Genomic DNA, 24007 nt, shown 5'->3' on the forward strand with positions numbered 1-24007 from the left:
GTTTTGTGCATGGAGAACAAAACTACAATGACTATCATTTACATAATTGCTGGGAAGAACAGTTTATTCATTTTAAATTGTCAGAAAATGTCAAACTACTCTCCATGGAGGGCGTGTTAACAAATTATACTTTGACCAACAAAGCTTAAGGTAGCATATTTTCACGTGTTCTATTAAACTTTAAAAAATTGCCAATCTAACAGGCAAAAACATATTTTTCTTATGAATAGGGTAGAACATCTTATATTTGAGTCATTTTAAATTTTCTGTTAACTGAAGATTCATATGATTTGCTTCTTTTTTCCATTGGACCCTTGGTCTTTTCCCTAGGTATTTTTGTAGGAGCTCTTTCTGTATAATATTAGGATAATTTTTCTATGATAATGATTTCCTTTCTTCAATCCTTAGTCTAAAGTGTAGGGGCTATAATGTCCCCATTTTATTGAAGTTGCAAATCTAGAGAGGCTAACTGATTTGCTTTATTTCACATAGATAATAAGTGCTAGAGTTGGTATTCTATGGTATGCAGCGTGACCAGGAGCCGTCACCATTGTTACCTGCTAATCTGCTTCCCAGGACATTGTAAGATGAACAGCACCCTGTCTGAGCACATAGAAATATCCCAACCATTTAAGTACCACTTACTATGCCAGGGATGAGAAGTAATAAAAATGATTTTATGTGACCAATAAAAAGTTATTCTACTTGGAGTTTAAGGCAACTACACTGGTTAGAAGACAGAATAAAACCTACCAAAACAGAGATAAGGTGTGTTCTCAGAAGCAATTGGATGAATGCCTTAAAAGTATAAAGACAAATTAAAGCAGGGTTTCAGAGGTAGGCATTTGAAGTAGGCCTGGGATATAGATTAAGCTTTGACAGCAGAATGATAACAAATCAAGAGGAGTTGATGACTAGAACAGGAAGGGAATTACCTGAGCAAAGGCCAGAATCAGTGGGAGCTAGCTGATAGTTGAATAATGGGAGGGTAGAGGACTAGTTAAGGTCCTGGAAGGCCTTGAAATCAGGTCAAGTTCAAGGGAACATAAAAGGTTTTGAACAGGAAAGTGATGTGATTCACTGTACTTAAGAAGAATTAGTCTGGTGCTATTACTGATCTTAAGAAAATGAAAGAAAGTTAAAGCAGGTACAAGAAGTGGTTAGCTTTATCAAAAGCTAGAGAATTAGATCTGTTTCAGAAGCCAGAATGCAAGGCATTAATGATAATTAGGCAATACTTCTTTAATTTATGCATAGTACCCTATTACACTCCACAGAATTTTAAGTTGGAAGCCTTTTTCTATTGAGGCAATACTAAATTTCTTTTTTGTATGTCTTTTAAAACAAAACAAAACATTGTTTTTCACAGAACCTTCATCAAAATGCACTGCAGTAGACCAGAAGACTTGAAGATTTAGTTCTAAGATTCTCACTCTCTTTTTTAAAATTAAAACCAAACCAGAATAACAAATGTGCCTCAACATCAAAACCTTTATTACTGTCCAGGCCTGTCTTAGCCTTATTGATAATGTTGCTATATCACTGTGATGTCTTTGCTTTCCTTCAGTCTGCCTCCTTTCTTAGAGGAAGTTTTAAATGGCTTGGGTACTATTTATTGTGGCACCTTTTCCTCTTCCCTCAGGAGGGGTCTTCCTCTACTCTTGCTGCTCTCTGTAACCATAGCAACTGACAGCTGTACTAGCCTGAGCTGTGTTCTGCTCAGGGCCAAATAATGAGGAGGGAAGACAGGAAAGAACAAATCTTAATGGGTGGTTAGTTCCCTGCTTATTTGCAGTAAAGAGCTGCAAGAAGATGCTATTAATACAAACGGGACTGTCTTCTCATTGATGAATTCTATTGCATTCTAGTACTATGCTAGGTACTGATAGTAAGTAGGCCTGGCTTGGTCTCTCCAGCCTATGTGTGAGATCTTACAGGGGACTGCAGGAACTCTCCTGTGGAAGCAAGGTGCAGTTTGCAGCACCCATGTGCCTGGTGCACAACTGAGAGTCAATGGTGTGTGTGTGTGTGTGTGTGTGTGTGTGTATAAAGACTATGTATTTTACACCTTATACAATTCTGACTTTATTTTTAAGGGAAGGATAAGGTCTAGGTGTAAACTTCATCTTAATTCCTCCAGTTTTTTTCCCTAAATATTTATTTACTTATTTTGTAAAACATTATAATCACTTTGGGTAATCCATGTATGTAGTATAACATTCAAAGGGTAGAAAGGTGTATAATGTGGCGTAAGTCTTCGTTCTAACTCTGCTCCTCTATTTCCCTTTCCAAAGGAGAACTTTCATGTATCTTTCTAGAAATATGTTATGCCCATGTGTGTATGGATGTGTGTGTGATTTTTTCAGCGTACATTGTATTCTGCACCTTGTTTTGTTTTTTCACTTCACAGTACACCTTGGTGATTGTTCTGTATCAGGTCAACTGCCTCTTTCTTCTAAGTGGCTGAGAGAGAACTTAGAAAGCACCTATTCTAAGTTACTCATTTTTCAGAGGAGGAAAAAATTGAGTCCTGTTGATATAAAAATAACTGGTTAAGATTCTGTTTTGGAGTGAACTTACTTTTCATTCCTGTGTATTTGGTCTTTTTAAAAATAGGCTTTGTTTATTAGAACAGTTCTAGGTTCACCATTAAATGAAATGCAGAGAATTCCCTCTACTTTCGCACATGCACAACCTTCCTCATTATCAACATCCCCGGCCAGAGTGGTCCATTTGTTAAAATTGATGAACCGGCGTTGACACATCATTATCACCCAAAGCCCATAGCTTAAATTCTGGTTCTTACATTCTAAAGGTTTTGACAAATACATGACATGTATCCTCCTTTATAGTATTGCACAGAGTAGTTTCATGGCCACAAAAGTGCTGTGCTCCACCCGTTCATCCCTCCTCCCCTTTAACCCCTGACAGCAGTCTTTTTAGTCTCCATGGTTTTGCCTTTTCCAGAATGTCATATAGTTGAAATTAACAATATGTAGCCTTTTCAGTTTGGCTTCCTTCACTTAGTAATATGCATTTAAGTTCCCTCCGTGTCTTTGCATGGTGTGGTACCTCCTATCTTTTTAGTGCTGAATAATATTTCATTGTCTGGATGTACCAGTTTATTTACTTACTGAAGGACATCTTTGTTTCAAGGATTGGGCAAATATGAGTAAAGCTGCTACAAACATGCACGTGTTTTTGTGTAGCTGTAAATAATCACCTCCTTTATTAAGTAAACACCAAGGAGTGAAATTACTGGGTCATATAATAAAGAATATGTTTAGTTTTGTAACAAATTGTCCAATTGTCTTTCAAAGTGGCTGTACCATTTTGCATTCCCATCATCAATGATTGTAAATTCCTATTGCTCCACATACTCAGCATTTGGTATTGTCAGTGTTCAGAATTTTGACCATTTAATAGATGTGTAGTGGTCTCTCATTGTTTTAATTTGTATTTCCCTGTTGACATAAAATATAGGTCCTCTTTTCAGATGCTTATTTATCATGTATTTATCTATATTCCTTGATGAGGTTTCTGTTCAGGTCTTTGGCCCATTTTTTAACAGGGTTGTTTTCTTATTGTTGACATTTAAGGTTTCTTTGTACATTTTGGATAACAGTTCTTTATGTAATGTGTATTTTACAAATATTTTCCTCCAGCGTGTGGCTTGTCTTTTCATTCTCTCTTTTTAAAAAATTTAAAATTTTTTTTGATTTTAGAAGAAAGGAAAGAGAAAGAGAAACATTGATTTGTTGTTCCACTTATTGATGTATTTATTTGTTGATTCTTTTATGCACCCTAACTGGAGATTGAACCCATAACTTTGGTGTATCAGGAAGACACTCTAACCAACCAAGCTACCCAGCCAGGGCTGTTTTCGTTTTCTTGATACTTGTTTTTGTAAAAATACTTTTTCTCAGATCTCATGTATATATGTATACACATATATACATATATATGTGTGTGTGTGTGTGTGTATATATATATATATTTTTTTAACTCAGACCTTGGTTCATCTTTAGGATGGTCTCCACCATTCTTATACTTTAGATGTTTAAGTGTTTAGACATTTCTGGACATATTACCTTATTTACATAATTTACATAGATAGCAAATTGATTCTTAGAACCATTCTCAGCCACTCATACCTCTGATATTTGATAAGGTGGAGCCCAGCCATTTACATATGGTTTCTTTATAGCCCATATTTAATTTGGTGGTGTGAGATACTGATTTTTTTTTTAATTTTTTCTTTTCCTCATTGCAGAAACACACATTTTAATGTTGAGCTTTTAAATATACTGTTTTGATTATAAGATCATTGTTCTTTCTCTTTACTTTTCAACTGCTGTGTCTAGTATTGTACTTTCTTTCATTCATTTTGCATATTTTATCTATGTGTTGAGTATGAACCTTTCCACACCCCAATGTGCTGCTGTTTAAACATCAGAGGCCCTTATTTCTTGAGCAGTTGACAATTATAATTTATTTCCCTTTTCTGTGCACAGTACATTACCACAGGGAGGTTCATAACTTAAATCTATTGACATGAGACCTCATGATATACCATTTGGCTCATGCATTAAAAAGAAACATCTTTTTATATGATCATGTTTGTGTAAATTATGTTATGCATTGGCGTGTGAGTTATGATCAGTAGTGTGCTTATTATTATATATGGTGATAAAAGTGCCATGAAGGAATTTTAGTCTCACTCCCTCCATCCCTTTCTCCCCCTCCCTCCTTCCCTCCCTCCCTCCTTCCCTCCCTCCCTCCTCCTCTCTCCTTTGCCTCCTTCTCCCCCTTAAACATATATGCTCGTCTTAGTACTGTAGCCATGTAGCAGTTTTATTAGATAAAAACAATTATTTAATTTTATGGTGCAATGTAAGATACTCAGACATATTTTGTGTTTGACATGTATGCCTTTTATACCTGTGTGTGTGTAGTTTTATATGTTATATGTAGGCCTTTTGCAGCCATTTGCTCAAGGTTATAGTTTAATTAATGCATTTAGTTCAAAGTTGGAGCACACCTAAAGTCTGAAGCAGAAAAACCAAAATAATTTTAACCATTTGGTTTCAGAATAGCTAGTCAACAAAGCTTCTTCTCAAGGGCCTTTATGAGGGTATGAACTTTTCAGGACTAGGTAAGTAAGTTCTGCTGCCCCTCAGTGGAACGGTAGAGTGCAGTGGAGAAATTTGAGGGGCTTTTAATCATCCTGGATGAAAACAAAGAAGTCTTGTTTTCATTTTTGTGTCTTTCATTTTAGGGGATTTATGAATAACTTATGGTGTATCTCATGTACTAAATCAAGAGAGGGAGAGATGGGCGCTAGAACAGGGGTCCCCAGCCTCTCTCCTCCGACTCCTGCCTTCCCCCCAGCAGCCCCCATCATGGTCCATGGAAAAATTGACTTCCACGAAACCAATCTCTGGTGCCAAAAACATTGGGGACCGCTGCACTAGAAGACAAAGTTGCTTCTGATTTATTTTTCTATTAAATGTACACAATGGTTAGAGATATCAATTAATGTTAATGGCTTATGGGGAAAGATAGCCGCCATTCTTCATTTCTTCTCTTGCTTGGATGAATTGAGAGTAAAACCATGTTTTTTGCTATAAGGAGAGATTTGTAATTCTTTGCTCTCTTAAATCATTTATACACAGAAACACCACCACCACCACCCCTACCAAAAAAAGCTATATCTTTTTCTCTATTAGAGATGAAGATGACCTCAATGATGTGACTTCCATGGCAGGGGTCAACCTCAATGAAGAAAATGCTTGCATCTTAGCAACAAATTCTGACTTGGTTGGTACACTTGTTCAGTCATGTAAAGATGAACCATTTCTTTTCATTGGACCTCTACAAAAGAGAATTTTAGACATTGGTAAGTGTCAGCTTATGATTATTGACCTGACAAGATTACCTGTGTCGGGGAAAATAAGAAATAGCCTTGGTTGGTCTTCCTGGAACTCTATGAGGCTCATATGAGACTTTGGAAATATTAAGATTTCATGGGTGTTATAGAAAGAAGTCTTTTATTTTATTTTTTTATTATTTATTTATTTTCTTTAATCCTCACTTGAGAATATGTTTATTGATTTTAGAGAGAAAGAAAGAGAAAGAGAGAGAACACCAATGTGAAAGAGAAACATTGATCAGTTGGTTGCCTCTTGTACTTTTCAGTTCTTGATGAAGCACAAGCTTGTCTTTTAATATAACAAGAATTTGCAAAACTCCTTCTGAATTATCTGCGCTTTAAAAAAAGACTATAGAATGGATGGAGTTTTATATTTCTAGAAATGTTTTTCATTTATAGTAATAATCCCTTTTTACAGAACACTTAAAAACTAAGACCATTCCTTTATAACTGAAATTATGAATTTACCCCCACAATTTTTTGGAAGATTCTTCTACTTAAATATCTTGGGGGAGTAACCATGCCAGTGTTCTCTCTTCTTTGTAATTACCTAAATTAAACTGCACAGACATTCTGTAAAAACACATAACAAGCTTGCAAGCACCAACTATGTCTCCTTTATCAGTTATGTTGACTTTGTTAAAGTGTTGTACTTACAAGTGGGAATTTTTACAGTATTCACTTTGTAACTTTGTCGTTTTCTTACAGGTTTAGTGAAGATATGAAAACATTTGATTGTTCACTAAGCCCTAGACTTGTTTGCAAATCCCAGCCTTGTTTATTTCTAATATTTTAAAAATATGGTCTTTTGCATAGGATTAACTATTTGCTTTAGAAAAACATGTAAAATTATTTTCAAAGTTTCCCTTCAAAACTAAATATTTTTAAGTGTCATTGTCTTAATTTAAGCAGGAACTGGCATGCTATTCTCTGTCTACCCTATGCTTAATTGTAATTTTAATCATTGAATTGTTCTGAAATTTTACTGTCCCTTCTGTAGAAGGCCCCCACTATTGGTTTATGCTGATGGTTTTGGTAAAGTAGATTTGACTTTGTAGTTTTTGTGTTTTCCCCTCTTGAATCTAAAATTGGTGATCAACTCAGTTTTGCTAGAAAGTAATAAACTACATTTTAAAGGTTTGACTTAGGAGAAGATGGATAATTTTATACCTTCTTCCTGTCTGGTTTACTGTAGTCCTCATTTTGAATTACAGTTTAACATTTATTATGGAATAATGTTGAATAAAGAATGTAAGATTTGTTGGCTTTTAATTAAAAGTTTATTTTTGCTATACTCATTCACACTTTGATGAATATATAAGTATATGTCAGATAGAGTACCAAATCAAAGTGATATTTTAAAAATTTCTGTGTATATGCCTTATTAAAAATGAACACAACAACACCACTAAAAGTTCATTTAAATTAGACTCCCTAATTGCCTATATCTTTAGATTTAGGTCTCTGTTGATATAGGTGGGTTCACTAAAAGCTGGACAGTTACTATTTAAATAGTGATAAGGTTGATTTATACATGAATTTCTGCCTTTGGCTATTGGTCCAAATTGCTTTCCTAAAAGTTTCTTCCTAGTTAGCAAAAGGAAAAATAAAGTTTGGTTTATTTATGGAAGGAGATATAGTGAAAGAGAAGTTACTCAAATGGATGGGTGAAATGATGAGGCTTTGAACCCATTTCAACTTGTACATTACTTACCAGGTCAGTTTATCTGATCATAAGCTTGATTGGTAATGGACAAAACGAATATAGGTATGTCTGTAGACAAGGCATTAACAGAGACTCAAAATTGAATTCATTGAAATGTCATAAACTGTTAACAGTGTCAAATAGAATTAAATGTAATTTTCCATTTTTTTAATTACTAAAATTAACAGAATATGGCACTGATTTCTGCAGTTACCGTTTTTCTCCCTGAACGCTAGACTTGATTTGTGTTCTTATTAACTTTGTCCTATAAATGACCTTGCAAGGAGAATGATTCTAGAGGCTAAGTAAAACAATGTCTATATTTTCTGAGGCTTCAGGCTAGGTTTTATTAATATAATGTCTAAGATCTTTGAAGTTGTGACTTTACCAGGAAAATCATAATCTCCAAACCTTTATTCATAATGGGTATGACTTCCAGGGGGAACAGAATACCTGCTGTGCTAATTATTTCAATTATCAGCCTCCACTAAAACACGTAATGGATTTTCTCTGCTTCCACAGGTAAAAAGCATGACATTACAGAACTTAACTCTGATGCTGTGAATTTGATCTCCCATGCAACACAGGAGCGATTACGAGGCCTTCTAGAGAAACTGACAACAATTGCTCAGCATCGAATGACGACTTACAAGGTAAAGGAAATCATTAGAGAAGTACAGACTCTTTTTCCTCTTTGTCATGTTCAGGGTAGTTTTCAGGTGTGGATTAATATTCTAAGTATATTTTTAGAGAAAATGGTTGAGACATATTTCATGTTGCTAGAAAATCAAAGCCTCATTCCTAATTTGCTTTATTTAGATACGCTTACATGACAAATAAAATTAAAGTAGAGTTAAAATGGTATCCAAAGCGTCTATGTCAGTTTAAATTGAAATATGCATCTGTTCTGCCTGAGGCTTCTCCTCCTAAAGCTTTTGATTGGGAAGGAAGATATGTTAGTGTGGAATAGTTCTGTTCTCTTCAGTGTGGATAGTTCTGTTCTGTTCAGTGATCTGTACTCTGCTAACACTTCTGTTCCTTTTAATAAGTTAAATGATTATATTGAATACTAATCCTGGTGTCACTCATTATCATTAATGTCTGCTTTTATAAAAAAATTAAATACAAGAATAGGCTGTCAGTCCCTAATGGTGTGAACCAAATTACTTGCCATCATCAAATGGAAGCCCTTGATTTATTTGAATTACGGTTTTGGAGGAGAGGTGATGAGGGATGAAAAAAAGATAAATACTTTCCCTCTATATCAAGAAGTGTTTATAGCTAGATTTTGTACAACGTGGTGTGTGGGTCACCTTCTGAGGTTTTGAATTTGAAAGAATGGTCATTGTGATAATGTCCTAGGCTTAGGTTATATGGAATCCAGGGCAATGTCAGCTACCATATCACCGGTAGTTCCCTGGAGGAGTCATTCTGTTTTCTCTCCTTTCTGTTCTATTTAGAACCTTAGAAGGGCTATTTGTATAATTGCTGTGGTCCTCACTTGTATAAATCGTTGTGAGAATTTGCTGGACTGACTTAAAAATACATGATTATCAGAAGAAAAAGTTTGAAAAAAGAATCAATTATCAGTATTTCTTTGTGTATATTTCTAGAATTTCTCTGTTTCTTCTAGGTTATCTAATTTGTTGGTATACAGTTGTTCATGGTATTCTCTTATAATCTGTTTTATTTCTGTAAGGTCAGTAATGATCCCACTTTCATTTTGATTTTAGTTCCTTAAGGTGTAAAAGTAAGTTACTGATTTGAGATTTTCCTTTTTAAATGTAGGCATTTACTACTATAAACTTCTCTCTGAGCAATGCTTTTACTGTATAAGTTTTGATACATTGTGTTTTTGTTTTCGTTTATTTATCTCTATTTTCTAATTTCCTGTGAAATTTCTTTGATTCATTGGTTGTGTTAGAGCAGCAATATTCAACTGCTGTGCTGTGCCAGGCACATTGGTGCGCCACAGGGATTTGTAAAACGTGCAGTACCTGACTGTTTGGTAGGGGCACTGACCTCTTTTCCCTTAGATGGACAAATTAAAAAATAACAACAGCTAACACAACAATAGCCGTCTGATGTGAATAAATCAAAATTACACCTTTTTTTTTGTCAGATCGGCAAAAAATATAGTATATTTTTTGGTGTGCCACAGAATTTTGGTCATTAGTTTAGGTATGCCATGAGATGAAAAAAGGTTGAAAATTGCTGTTTTAGGGTATGTTGTACACATATTTGTAAAATTTCCAGTTTTCCTTTTATTGTTGATTTCTAGCTTTATTTTATTGTGGTCAGAGAAGATTCATTGTATGATTTAATCTTTTTAAATTTATTGGGGCTTGTTTTGTGGCCTAACTTACGGTCTGTCTTGGAGAATGTTCCATGTGCACTTGAGAAGAATGTATATTCTCCTATTGCTGGATGGAATGTTCATATATGTCTGCTGGATCTAGTTAGTTTTATGGGGTCAAGTTCTCTATTTCCTGAATGGTCTTATGTGTAGTTATTCTGTCCATTATTGAAAGTGAGGTATTGAAGACTTAAGCTGTTATTACAAAACTGTCTGTTTCTCTTTAGTCCTGTCAATGTTTGCTTCATATATTTGGCAGCTCAAGTGTGCATATCTTCTTGTTGTATCTTCTTGATGAATTGACGGTTTTGCCACTATATAATGTTCTCATTTATCTCTTTTAACAGTTTTTGACTTAAAGTATGTTTTGCTTGATAATAGTATAACCACCCCTGCTTTCTTTTGGTTCTTACCTGCATGGAATATCTTTTCCTTTCACTTTCAGTCTATTTAAGTGCTTTCATCTAAAGTGAACCTCTTATAGTCAGCATATAGCTGCATTATGATTTTTATCCATTCTACCAGTCTCTACCTTTTGATTGGGGAGTTTAATCCATTTATATTTAAAGTAATTACCATAAAGAAGAACTGCTATTTCACTATTTTTCTGTATACCTAATAGCTTTCTATGTCTCTTATTTCCTCTGTTACTGCCTTTTTTGTTTGCTTGATTGATCTGTTTATTGTGTACTTCTCATTTCCTTTTGTGTATATATTTTTTAGATATTTTCTTAGTGGTTACTTTAGGGATTACAGATAACATTCTAAATTCATAATATTCTAGTTTGAACTGATAACAGTTTACCTTCAATTTTGGCATTTGGGGCATTTAGCCTTCCATTTTTGGCTTTTTACTGTAACTTTTTAAAGAGTCTTATAATTTTTCAAACTTGGATTTGCCCCTGTTCCTACCTCAATCATCCCATTGTTTCAGAGATACATAGTGTACTTTTGGTTGCAATGGACAGTGTCCATGCAAAGTGTAATGTGTGTAATTTAGTATGACATGGAATTTTTCCAGGTAGAATTTACTATTCTGAGTGGTATTCAAAACTCTATTGTGTACAGCCTTCAGGTGGAATTCTAATGTCAATAGCATATGTTCCAAGGATGTAGTTACCCTTTGCAAAATAGGTAGTATCTACCTCACCTAGAGTCTCCCTGAATAACTTACTTTAAAGCTAATGCCTCCTTAACCTCCTGTCTGTACATGGCCTATCCTGATTGATTTCCACCTTCTCATTCCTTTCCCCACACTCATTCCTTGATACAGCTAATGCAACTGTCTGAATTTGTACATATAGAAAGGTAGCTACATTATCATCCGTTTTTAAGCAGAAATAATAATCATTTAGTTAGATTGCAATCTACTTCAAAATTACACTTACTTGGTAGACTTTGATGGTAATAATCTTTGTGTCACAGATTTGGCCCTGTCCTTATATTTCAGTTCATCTCTGATAGAATTTATTTCTATCTGTACAGTCTGGGAAATTTTACTCCTTAAATTTCACAAAATGAGCTACTTTTATTAAAAGCAAAATCCCACCATTTTTTTCTATTTAATATCCATCTACTTTTCATAATCTTTCACCTGGTTAGATACAATTCTCTAATCTATTACAGGTTGTAAACTGAGATTTCAGTAAAGAAGTAGAAAGTGACAGGTGGACAAAGCTTTTGATCTTTCTGTCCCATGGTTTCCCACTGAGGAAAAATTATAGGCCTCTGCATGTCAGTGGAGTGGCTGTGGAGAAGTTTCAGTGTTTCCCATTGAAAGGAGCTGTAATGCTTTCCTTAGATAGAATTCACTTGACGGTGTTACCATTTGGTCTAGGTCCTTATGTTTTCATTGCTAAACCCCCATGCTCTGTGGTGCGTGAAGACTTCAGTTAGGTGGGCCAGCTGGGGAGACAGGAAGGGCCATGGTAAGGTTGGGGTTACGGTTGTTTAAGTAAGGTTGGGGACTCAGTAGGAGTCGGGGATGCACTCATTTGTTTTGGCTGTGGAAGAGTAAAGGAAGAATACATACTTTAAGCCAGAGGTGGTTGTATCCAAGTTGGGGGAGAGAGAAGGAATCTTAGCATTGGAATGAGATTGGGTTAAAGTTTAGAAAGTCTGTGTCCCTTTTTAATTTAGTATTTGTTGTCTTTTTAAAATTAAATTGTCAGTAAACTATCTCCAGTATATCTTAACACAGATATGGGAAAGATGAAGTATTTAAGAAACTGCTAGTTATTATGTTTATATTTCTATGGTTGGCCTATAATGTATTCCATATTCTATCTTGTATTATTTAACTTTAAAAGCATTTGAGAATTCCTTTTGTATTATACATGAAGTAAAATAAGTAGCACTAATAATACATCCTTGTTTGTTATACTATGTAATACTCTTTTGATCTAGTTAAATGCCAACAATAAAAATTTAATTTAAAAAGAATCCTGAACATATGAAATCTCTTGGTCCCAGTTAATTGAACCAGCCATAAGCATGGGATAAAACAAAGATGGGAGTGGTGCTGTACCCATGATTCATAAGCCAGGCACTGACTCTTGGACGGAATGTTTAAAAACCATTCCTTTTTCCAGGTACACAGTTTTCCTCACTTCCTCTCCTATAGCTTGGATGTCTGAATTACTGAAGTGAGTAGCTGGCAGGATGTTTCAAATACTGATTGGGAAAATTGCCCTCTGCTGCGCCCCCAGCAAGCATACACACACTCATATGTATCAGAGAGGAGGGATAGGTCGTCATATCAGGTGAAGAAAATAAAGTGTTTAGATTGGAAAGCACTGTTTTATACTCTAGAATATCAGAATTAATGAGTCAATGTAAACTTTATCGTTTTATAGAACAATGAAGATAATTATACTTATGGCTCTCATTTATAAATTGTATACTTAATTTCTTTGACTGTAGTTCTGCCCAAGGTCATAGCTTAAGGGAAACCTCAAAACAGGGTTTGGGATCTTAATGTTTGCCATTTTTTCTTATGCTGTTATTTTGGTGGAAGCTGTATTCACTTGACAAGGTAAGACCAATTCAACAATGGAAACAAGGTTGATGACTTTCATCTTTGGTATATTTTTCAGTGAAGTGATTGTTTCTTGTTTTTTTTTTTTTTTTCCCTGTTCACAGACCTAAGATTTAATTAATAATATTAAAGTCTGCTCAGATGGACAATAATTTAACTAAAAAGATTTAGATTATAGTTAAATGCTACACTCTGTTTGCTTTCCACTTCCTATTTTAGGGTCTGCTGGGCTTAATTCCCTACTACTTCCCCAATGAGGCTTACTAGGAAAGCTCTTTGAAATTTAAATGCTTAATCACTCCTCAAATTTTAAGGTGATTAAAGTTCCTTTTTTTGTTATGTTTGTCTAACAGAAATAAAAATATTACCTCCTGAAAATGTAGGTCCCTATGTATGTTGGTGTTACTGCCTTTAGCTGATTTATAACAATAGCTAATGTAGAAAGTGTTGCCTGGAATCATCATAAGACTTTTTGTTTTTCCAGACAAGTGAAAATTACATCCTGTCTAGTGATACCAGGTCACAGCTCAAATTTCTTGAACAGCTGGATCAACTGGAGAAGCAGAGAAAAGATTTAGAAGAAAGAGAAATGTTATTTAAAGCAGCCAAGGTAAGGGCCTGCCTGATTTATGAGTGAACCTGGCCTGGCAAGGAGGTCAGAATTGGCATTATCATTGGTCGATTGTCTTGGTTTTAGTAGTAGGACTTTAGATTTCTCTGAAGGATATCTTAAAATCAAGTTACAAATAAAATCTCTCACACCTAGGATGGTATAGAACAGTGGCTTTCACTTAATTTAGTTTAATGAGTTATCTTTTGTCTCCTCATTCTCAATTTCTGTGTGCCTAGCATCATGTTTACATCCTCCCCCCAAAATGTTTTATACAATTTTCATGTTGTTTTTAACGATATGATTGATATGTGCCAAGCTGAAGTTTAGAAAGTAGGCAGAGTATGAATAAAATTAAGAGTAATTTTTATATGGAACAAAATATAGGATTCCAGAAATGGATTAGAAAGAGAGAGAATAAAAGAGAGAACAGGTGAAGTTGTTATTTATTTCCTTCCTCCCTTATTTAAAACATTTTCCTGGACTCTCAATGCCAGATGGAGTGAAAGCTAATTCCATTACAGTTTGCATTTTGTTGCTCCACGTTTCTTTGCAGGTCTCGGGCCTTTGTGTCTGAAGTTTGGGCACCAGTTTTATTTTGTGTATCAAACACCTTAGTTTTAATTTCTTAGTTTTAATTTAAGTGTTCTTGGCAGCCACCCCTTTTAGAGTATTTGTTCTAATCACATGTGAATCGCTTCATACAAACTGTTTTGAAATTTTGTCATACTTACAGAAAAGTTGCCAGAACTATACGAAGAACTCTCATCTCCCTCACCCAGATTCCTCATTTTTAACATTTTACTTTATTTACTTCATCTCCACCCTTTCTACACACACACACACACACACACACAGAGTATCATTCTTTCATTTTCTGTTTAATTCAGAGGCAGATTTTTTGCACATTTACAATGTTGTACTGTAACTTGTACAGATGACAATGTAACTGTCATCTGTATTATTTTTCTGAACTTTTTGAAAGCAAGCTTCAGACATGATGTCCCATCAGCCCTAAACATACATTTGTGGAAACAAGGACATTCTTTTGTGTAACCCTCCAAGTCAGGATGTGAACAGCGTAATACTACCATTTAATCCACAGACCTCATTCACATTTTACCAGTTATCTCAACTCTCTTTCCCTTCATGTTCCATTTTCCCATACAGAAATATGTGTTACATTCAGTTATCATATCTTTTCAGACTCTTTCAGCAGATTTTCTCAGACTTTCTTTTTCTTTCATATCTTTGACAGGTTTCAAGAGTATAGACCTTACCTTTTGTAGGCTGACTCTCAGCCTGGGTTTGTCTGATATTTCCTCGTGGCATGAATTAGACCACGCATTCTTGTCAGGAATAAATAGAAGTGAAGCCTCATTCTTCTCAGCTGATCATACCAAAAGACAATCTTGATCACCTGGTTGTGTAGGTGCCTACCAATTGTCTCCATTTTACATTCTCTCCATTTTCCCCTTTGTAATCAATGAGTTTTTCATAGAAAGGTATTCCAAGATTATATATACCAGTGTGTCCCATTCCTCATCAAACCTCTGCATGTCAACTTTAGCACTCACAGATGATGTCCGCCTGAATCAGCCACCTCTGTGATGTTTGTAAAATGGTGGTTCTGTATTCTCATCATCTCTCTTATACTTTTCCATACAGCACTCTACTGTATGGAAAAGCTTTCCTTTTTCTCTTATTCATTCATTTGTATCAATATGGATTCATGAGTGTCTTTGATTCAACAGATTGTAATCCATTACTATCATTTATTTTGATGCTCAAACTGCTCCTGGGTGGGAGATCCTTCCAGCTGGCAACTCAGTCCATTAGTCATGTCTCTCTCTTTCGGTGAACATGTCCTTACTTTCTGGCACAAGTTACTTCAGGCCCAGCTTTTACTCTTCCTTCCCAGCCCTGGAGTCAGCCATTTCTCCAAGGGAATCCTTCATATTTATATGAAGTTGAAGATGATACCCAGAAACCAGTTAGAGCATACTATATGCTCATTGCTGATGGGGTGTCATTACATGTAGGCCCTCTCAATGGACAGATCTAGAAAGTACATGTATAGTAGTATATATGTACACCTATGTGTATATATACAATTATACACCTATAGTTCTTTGTGTGTATATGTTATAAAACCATAAGTTTATATGGATACCTCCAACTCCAACCAACATCTTAGGGTTCTTTCTAGACTTAACTTTTCTGTGTTGATAAATCCTTTCTCCCTAGTAAGAAACTTGGCTCTTATTATCCTCCATGTATTTGCTAATGTCCTCAATTTAGTTATTTGATCAATGTAACTTATCTCCCAAATAGCTACGCTGGCTGACTCCTCTTGTCTGCCACTACTGTGACCATGGCCCTCATTTCCTTGTCCATGTCATTGGCTTCTGTTCCCACTGGACCATGTCTTGGTGAGTGTCCACAAGTCTCCCTGATCACCCTGCATTCTTGGCTGCTGGTTTGCATTGGGGCTGCTGAATGTACCTTCATCCCCCACAAGGATGTGGGCACCACAACCTTGTCATTGTGCAGCTTCCTGCTCTCCCACAGTCTCAGTGTACATGCTGACGCCTCCTGTGATGGGAATGACAGCTGGGAGAGGAAGATGCTCTTCCTTGAGCCCTCAAGTATTATAAGCAAGCACACACCCAGTGTAATGAAATGGTTTATTGGTATTTTATTTCTAATTGCTGTAAACAAGGTCACAAACTATTAAATACTAATTAGTTATTATTGGATATAATAACTCTCACTCTCTCCTCCTGGCTTTTTCTCCTCTACTAGACTTATAAATATTGGAGTGTCCCAGGATTCAGTTCTAGGACTTCTTGTCTGTCTGTATTCCCATGTAATTTATATTTCCAACTCAGTCTACATTCTGGAACTCTGGACTCTTATAGCTAACTGCCCACTTGAATCTCCCCTTAGTTGGGCAATAGGCATCTCAAATTTAATGTATCCAAAAGAATTCCCAATTTTCCTCCCACTCAAAATACTTTTTACTCTTACAGGTTTTCTTAACTCAATAAATGACACCATTATTCACCTGGTTCAAGCCAAAAGAAAAACCTAGGAGTCATCTTTAGCTCTTTTTTTCTCTTTTCACCTCTATTCTATTTCTTAAATGTATCCATCTTCTTTTCATCGCCATTGTTACCACTCTAGTCTAAGTCATCTTTCACATGGACTTTCATAACGTTTTCTAACTGATCTCCTCTTTTTAATACATTTTTATGCTGTCTTCAGAATAATGTTTCATAGTCAGTCATGAGTGTCTCTGCTGCTTCCCCTTGCACTAAAATAAAACCCCAACTTCTTACCAAATTTGAAAAGGCCTATGTGATCTGGCACCCCCTCCCTCTCTGAACTTGCTTTCTACCACTCCCTTTTTCACTCAGTCTGCTCCAGTCACACTGCTTGTGGTTCCCCACCCACCTTAGAGTATTAGATTGCTACTTAGGCAACTAAAACTGAACATTGAGTTCCCTTCCCCTAAATCTGCTGTGGTCTTTAACCTCTCACAAAGTTGGAATTATCCTCCCAGTTGCTTAGGACAGAATCCTAGGAGTCCTACTGGACTCCTCTTTTTACTTCATACCCCGTATCTACTCCATCAATAAATCCGGTTGGCTCTACATTCAAAACTTATTTTGAATCTAATCACTTGCCATCATCTCCTCTATGACATTAGTCCAAGCTGCCCTCATCTTTTTCTTAGTCTTGCATTCACAACGTTTGTTTTCGAACATTCTCCTAATTGCTCCATGCCTGGGCCTCCACTCATGAATGCCCATAGTACACCCTCTGCAGAGCAGACAGACTGACCTTTTGAGTGTCATTTTAGTGGCTTCTGCCTCCTGTGCTTCAGACCCTCTAGCAGCATGTTGTCTTCGTTAAAATTAAACCCCAACTCCTTGTCACGGCCTGCCAGTCAACACATGGTCTCCAACCTTGTCTCCCTCACCTTTTCTTTTGTATTCCAATGACATAGGCTTTCTTTCTTTCCTCAAGTATTCCAAGCTTGTTCCCATTTTTACTTACGGCAATTACTGTGCCTTCTGCTTGGAGTGTTCTTCCCATAAATCTTTGCATGGCTGCCTCCTTCTTGCCACTCAGATCTCTACTTGCATGTCACTCCTCAGATAGGTCTTCCCTCCGGTCCTAGCAAGAGAAGTGCCTCCCCCACCCCTCTCTACCTTTCTATCACATTGTATTTTCTTTGTAGCTCTTAGCACTATCAGTAACTATTTGTATTTTATTTTCTCCATCATAAATGTCTTATGTATTACATGTGTATTTATCTTTTATAAAGTTGTTTTATTTTTCTTAAAATGTAAATTACTTGAAAACAGGGACTCTGTCTTGTTATTTCATTTCTATATCTCCAAGGCCTAGAACACTGGCACAGAGTAGAATTTGTACTATGGATAATCAATTAAGATTGGTTGACAAAGACTCAATAGCCAAATGTGCCTATTTTATACTAGGACAAAAAAATTATACACACACATACAGATATATACTACACATAAATTTATACAAATACATATATATCTAGTCATTCTCTTATAACATTATAGGTGGACTAACAAAGGAGTTTGCTTTAGTTTGAGCTGAAATAAAGTTGTTTTAGTAGTTTAGGGACAAAATGAAGAAAAAAGTTATTAGTTTTGGGTAGAATCTTAGGTAGGTATTTAGCTAAGGTGTTTAAAATTAGAAGGCACTTTTAAATATAAGCAGTTTCTTTCTTTTATTTTCTGTTAACAAAAGTACTGATAAACCAGTAAACCTATCAGGTAAACTTAGTAAATTATGAAAATAACTTTTAGCTTTTATTTTGTTAGCTATCTTTAGTTAGCTGACATTACATTTTATAGAACAAGCATTCAGATTTATGAGGAGTTGGATAGATTTGGTAGCAAGAGAAGGATACACCTACCCCAAGCATATTTGTCTGTGGACTGATGTTCACAGTGTCAGAACTGAAGTTCCTGACCCTTTGTTTTATCATAGCATTAGCAATCCTGTAAGATTGTTCCTTTCTAGGGTGTGAAACTGAGTCAGTGTGGAAAGTGACATTCAATAATCATTTATTACTGGACCCAAAGATGATAAAATATTCTAATGTGAACATTGGGACGTATTTTCTACTTAATTTTTTTAATTACACTTTCAAAGAGATATCAGTTTCTTGATTTTAGTAGTCCTTGAAATACCATATGGTTTTTTCCAAAATGTGTTCACCTAAGATATAGCCAGTGTTGATTGTTTTCATTTATTTAAGCCAACAGTTATCCTCCGTTTCTTTTCCTTCCCCTGTACCATGCATTTCTTTAGTTCTCAGTGTTCAGACAAGAACAACGTCATGCCTCAACTGGACCTGACTGACACTGTTAGCATCATTTTCTGCATAAGCTTCCTCCAGGCTGGAACTGCAGCAGCCTCCCAGATGATGAGAGGGAGGGGTGGTCAGAGACGGAGTGCATAGGACTAGATTGAGGCATTTTCCCCTGGAGCCAAGGTTTTCAATCACAAGAGAAAATTGTCATTTATTAAATATTTAATGGCAGCTGTAGTGTTTAGATGCTAGTAATTTCTATTAAAATTTTCTTTTCCTTTGATAGAGTCGTTCCAATAAAGAAGATCCAGAACAGCTGAGATTAAAGCAGAAAGCCAAAGAGGTAGGACTTTCAAGTTACCATGTTTGTCTTTGTGTTCCAGGGAAGGCTGGCAGCCCTCTCCTGGCAATTAGGTCAGGGTTTATTTTGCTGTTGCATACCATTTGCAGAAGCCTTGGGGAAGGACAGGAACTGCTGAAGGCAAGGGCAGTACTTCAAATGAGGTCAATGAGTGATGTGCTCTCTTTTTAAAATTTATTTTCAAAGCTTAGGCCTGTCTAGAAATGGCTCTTTATAAACTACAGCAGCACACTTGGAGGAATATAACGTGGGATTAAGAAAAAAAAGAAACTTCTGAGATTTAGCATCTGGGACTGTACAATAGGCTACATTTTTCCAGGGTAATTGTTCGTTTTGTAAATCTGATACTGCTTATAATTCTTTGGCTGGGAGGCGGTACTGGGATTTAGTTTTAAATGGAAAATGCCTCTGGCTTTTAATTTTCTGGGCCCAGCAGTTTTCTGTTCTGGAATGGAGCCCTTGTTTCACACAGTTCATGTTTAGCTGCAGGGGTTTTAGTTTATAGCTTAGACTGGTTAAGCTTTTACTCCCAGAGGCCTCTGCATAGCAACTGTAGAAATCAACAAATAAGTTCATTTATGTCTGCAGCCTCCTCTCAGTAGCTGACTTTTTACATTTCCCAATATCCATTTCCTGACTTTTCTAGCCCCAGAGAAAAAAGCTCCACTAATTGGAGCTTATTTTAATTGAGCCTTAATATTGGATCTCACTGGAGTTGCCCCCAGAGCTGCTGAGAACAGAAGGAAATGAAAGTACCCAAGGTTGAAGATGTGGTGTGTGTATGGGTGTGTGTGTGTGTGAAATTTTTCACTTGACCTACAGATTCTGTTCCCTGCTGAATAAATCATCAAGCCTGTTCACATTTCTGATTAAGGATCTGACAGCAGACAATAATAAAGACAATTGAGGTGTGAGACGTGTGACATGGAGCTGAAGAAATTGGTTTCTATAGTTACTCAACTGATTTCATGCAATTTTTAAGGATCTTTGTGCTAAATTTCCTGAGCAACCTTTTTCCTTAACTGTGCCTCTTGAACTATGAAATTTGTTGTTGCTTAACATTGCTGCACTCGGCTTCTAGGTGCCAGCAGCAGCAGGTTATTTATGAATGTTTTAAAAGCCCTTATTGTTTGGATTAATGTAGGAGCTGAGGCAAAACAAATGGAAATCCAGTAAGAATCTTACAATCAACGCGGTGTGTTTTCACTGACATGGAGAAGGGAAATACATGAGCTCTGGATGGGAGGGTTTCTGGATTCAGAGGAGGAGAACTGGAAAGGGAGAACATGAAAAAGAATTGAAACCAGAACATTTAATTTTGACAACAAAAAATTTCTCATACTCATTTTTTTCCAGTTGAAAATTTATCTAAAAATATTACCTGAAAAAATAATGTGAGAACATACTTATAATCTTTTATAAGAAAGCTTGGCTTGATGATAGATTATTTGGGGATGGGCAACTGTTATTGCTCTGAGTCATGGTATTCCTCTTGTTTTAATTAAGGACTGATAAATGCTTATGTACTTCATTCTTACTGTATCCCTTTTTGGAAAATACATACGATAAAGCTTATCCTTTTATCCTTAAAGAACTTACCCTGTCTGTTCCTCCATAAACATCTGAATCCTAGATCAATTTTTCCTTCAAGTTTGTATGGGATGGTTTTGTTTGTTTGTTTGTTTCTTTTAATAGTGTATATAATTATTCCCTGAGGGGTGAATAGGTGGACATGATTTTTTTTTTAATTGTAATAGTAAATGTGATGGAAAAAAACCTCTCATAATGAGAGCAGTGATACCAAACCTGTTCCCACCCTCCTTGTACCTCCATTTATTTCTTTTTCCTGGAAAGATTAAATAGACTCAATATAATTTCTTTCCAAAATATTTTGAAAGTTTTCTAGTTGCTTCCTATCTTGTATCCAGTTGATTAAAAAAGAATCAAATACATTGCCCCTGTTCCAAGAACAGAGCCTCTCTGTATTAGTTGCAAATGTTTAATGAAAGTAAAATATTCTTATTTTGTCATTCCCCTGACCCCTAGAGCTCTTAATAACTTTAATATTCTAAGGGGCTCTAATGTAGAATCAGAAATATACCATATTTTATTTCATTGCAAAAAATCAGTGGTCCTATCTTTAATATAGCGTTGAATTATTCTCTTGTATGGTCATTTGTAAGGTTATTATTTGGGATATGCTAATTGTTATCACACTGATATAAAGTACAAAGCTTTAGTTGTGATTTGTGGGGAGGAATTTTCTTTGTTTAAAAAAAAAATTAGCATGGATTCCTTAGAGTTCCTTGGTTTAAACTGTTTTGCTTTCCTTTTCTTACCTATCATGCTGGTTATAGGAAATTAATGCCAGTATTTTATGAAAGCAGAACTCTAAAGAACTGTTTAGCGAAGTTATAGACTTTATCATTGCTAGGAAATGTTTCAGCAATGATGGTTTTTTGTTTTTTGTTTTTTGATCAACAGTGATGTTTGTCATAAATATTAAGTTACAACTTGAATCCCCTTCATACATAATTTTATAATCCATGTTTTCTTTCACCTGTCAAGGACTAGAGTTTTATCTTGATCGTATTTCCCCTGTGGTTTTTCCTCTCTCTAATACAGTTTTAGAGGATATCCATTTCTTCTTTGCATTCTAGATGTAAGGATAAGCTGTTAAATTGGGCCAGTTTTTATAATGTGCCTACTAATTTTTGTTTTTATTCTTCCTATTGACTTCCAATTTGTCACTCTCATTTGGCACTTAAAAAAAATAGGCAGCCTTTGGGTTTGCCTCCAGCCTAGTCTCATTGCATTGAAGTAGCTCCTGCTGCATACTGTTCTTATTGAGCTGACAGGTTATCTCTCTATTTGAAAACCTTATTGCTGTTTGGCTAAAATGTCTGTGGATATTCCTGTAATTCAAACATTTTAGTTTCAACTTTGGGGCTTTTTTTCCCTTTTTCTGTGCCTGAAAAAGTATTATATGCATTCTCTCTATTGTAACTTTATATTTTAAATGCTAACACTTTAAAATGTGGTTTTTAAAATTTTTTCCTAGATACCTTTCCTAAAATGTAAATACTGACACTCTTCCATTTCACCCTTTATTTGAAAAGGGTTTTAAATAGATTACTAATTGCCCCATTCTAATTTCAAACAAGCAGGCAGGCACATCTTTGTTAAATGCAGCTGCAGACTTGTCTGAAATGTATGCTTTGTGTCCTAGATTGCTATCTAGCCATCAGTGTTTTCCTTGCTTACCACATCATCCAGAATTCTGCAGAGCAAGCCATCTGACCTTGGAGTTCAGACATCCTGATTCCTTACACATTTGTTACATATGTTGCAACCTTTACATCCTTTTGAATATCTTTTTTCTCCTTTGGGAGATGTGAATTGAGTGCATCTGTAAAGAGTAAGACAAAGAATTCATTTACTTTCTAACAGTTCCTACCTTTCCTACTTTTATTTGTTATCAGACAATAGAAGGAAGAGAAAGGAATGCTGTACCTGCTGACACACTTAGTTTCATAGTGCAACCTGCAGAAACCAGGCAAAAGAATAAGTATTGAATGATTAAAATGCATAACAGATTAGAAAACATGTTACCTGAAGTTTTTAAGATTTTTGTTTATAGAAAATATAGGATATAAACACTCTAAGGAATGCAATTCTCTGTAAAGATTATTGTGCAAGAAAAAAGATAACAAGGCTCATTACTGATTAGAAAAATACATAATTTAGATATGAAAAAGGCAAGAGATATTCTTAGAACAAAGTTTAAAAAGATAGAGAAACATTTAATGCTAACTATTAAATAGAGCAGTTTATGTTTAAACTTCCGCTAGTGCTGCATGAGCCAAAACTCATGAAACACTGGAGAGGGCAAAATGAAATTTGTCATTAAAGTACTTTGTAGCAATCAAATTAATTCAGTATGGAGAAGACATTCTGAAAATGACTAGTTGTAAAGAACCTGGTATACATAGCAGGGAAATAGATGCAGATGTTTCAAAGCATTGCTCATCTAGGATAATGGTTCTCAAACTGTCATGTATGAGAGTGATCTGGGAGAGCTTGTTAAAAATATGGATTGGTAGGCCCTTCCCCCAGGGTTTATGGCAGGGGTGTCAAACTCATTTTCACCTGGGACCACATCAGCCTTGCGGATGCCTTCAAAGGGCCAGGTGTAATTTCAACTCCTTAACAGTTAAGGAGTAGTTATGTTTATACAGTCCTAAAATTATTTCGGCCCTTTGAAGGCATCCACAAGGCTGATGTGGCCCCCGGTTAAAATGAGTTTGACACCACTGCTTTATGGTATATTACTCTGGGTGAGGCCTGAAAATTTACATTTCCAATGAATTTCCAAGTGATTCTGCTATTGCTGCTGCTGCTCTAGAGATCACATTTAGAGCCATTGGTCTTAGAAAGAAAGGGAGCCTTTAAAATCTATCACTTTTAATATTCCATTGCCTAAATGGTCGTAGACATTTAAAACCAAATACTGTCATTTGGGAAGCTGAGAGCTGGCATCTTGAACTGCCATAGTTCAGTTACTATCAATTACTATTTCAATAGGTACTCTTTGGGAACCAGGAAAGCTGCACTGGGTTTTGTTTTTAATAAATATTTTCCTAAGAG

At 35.7% G+C, this 24007-nt stretch overlaps 1 protein-coding gene across 1 annotated transcript in view; it reads left to right on the forward strand.

Annotated features, from left to right (window-relative positions):
* The window catches only part of TAF4B (TATA-box binding protein associated factor 4b), a 128070-nt gene that overhangs the window by 69976 nt on the left and 34087 nt on the right, over window positions 1-24007 (forward strand). Inside the window, exons 10-13 of the mRNA XM_024580450.3 lie at window positions 5730-5899; window positions 8160-8290; window positions 13515-13640; window positions 19286-19342. Coding sequence (XP_024436218.2) covers window positions 5730-5899; window positions 8160-8290; window positions 13515-13640; window positions 19286-19342 — 484 coding nt within the window. The remainder of the gene's footprint in view (window positions 1-5729; window positions 5900-8159; window positions 8291-13514; window positions 13641-19285; window positions 19343-24007) is intronic.

The sequence above is a fragment of the Desmodus rotundus genome, chromosome 10, assembly GCF_022682495.2.
Source record: "Desmodus rotundus isolate HL8 chromosome 10, HLdesRot8A.1, whole genome shotgun sequence".
NCBI lineage: Eukaryota > Metazoa > Chordata > Mammalia > Chiroptera > Phyllostomidae > Desmodus > Desmodus rotundus.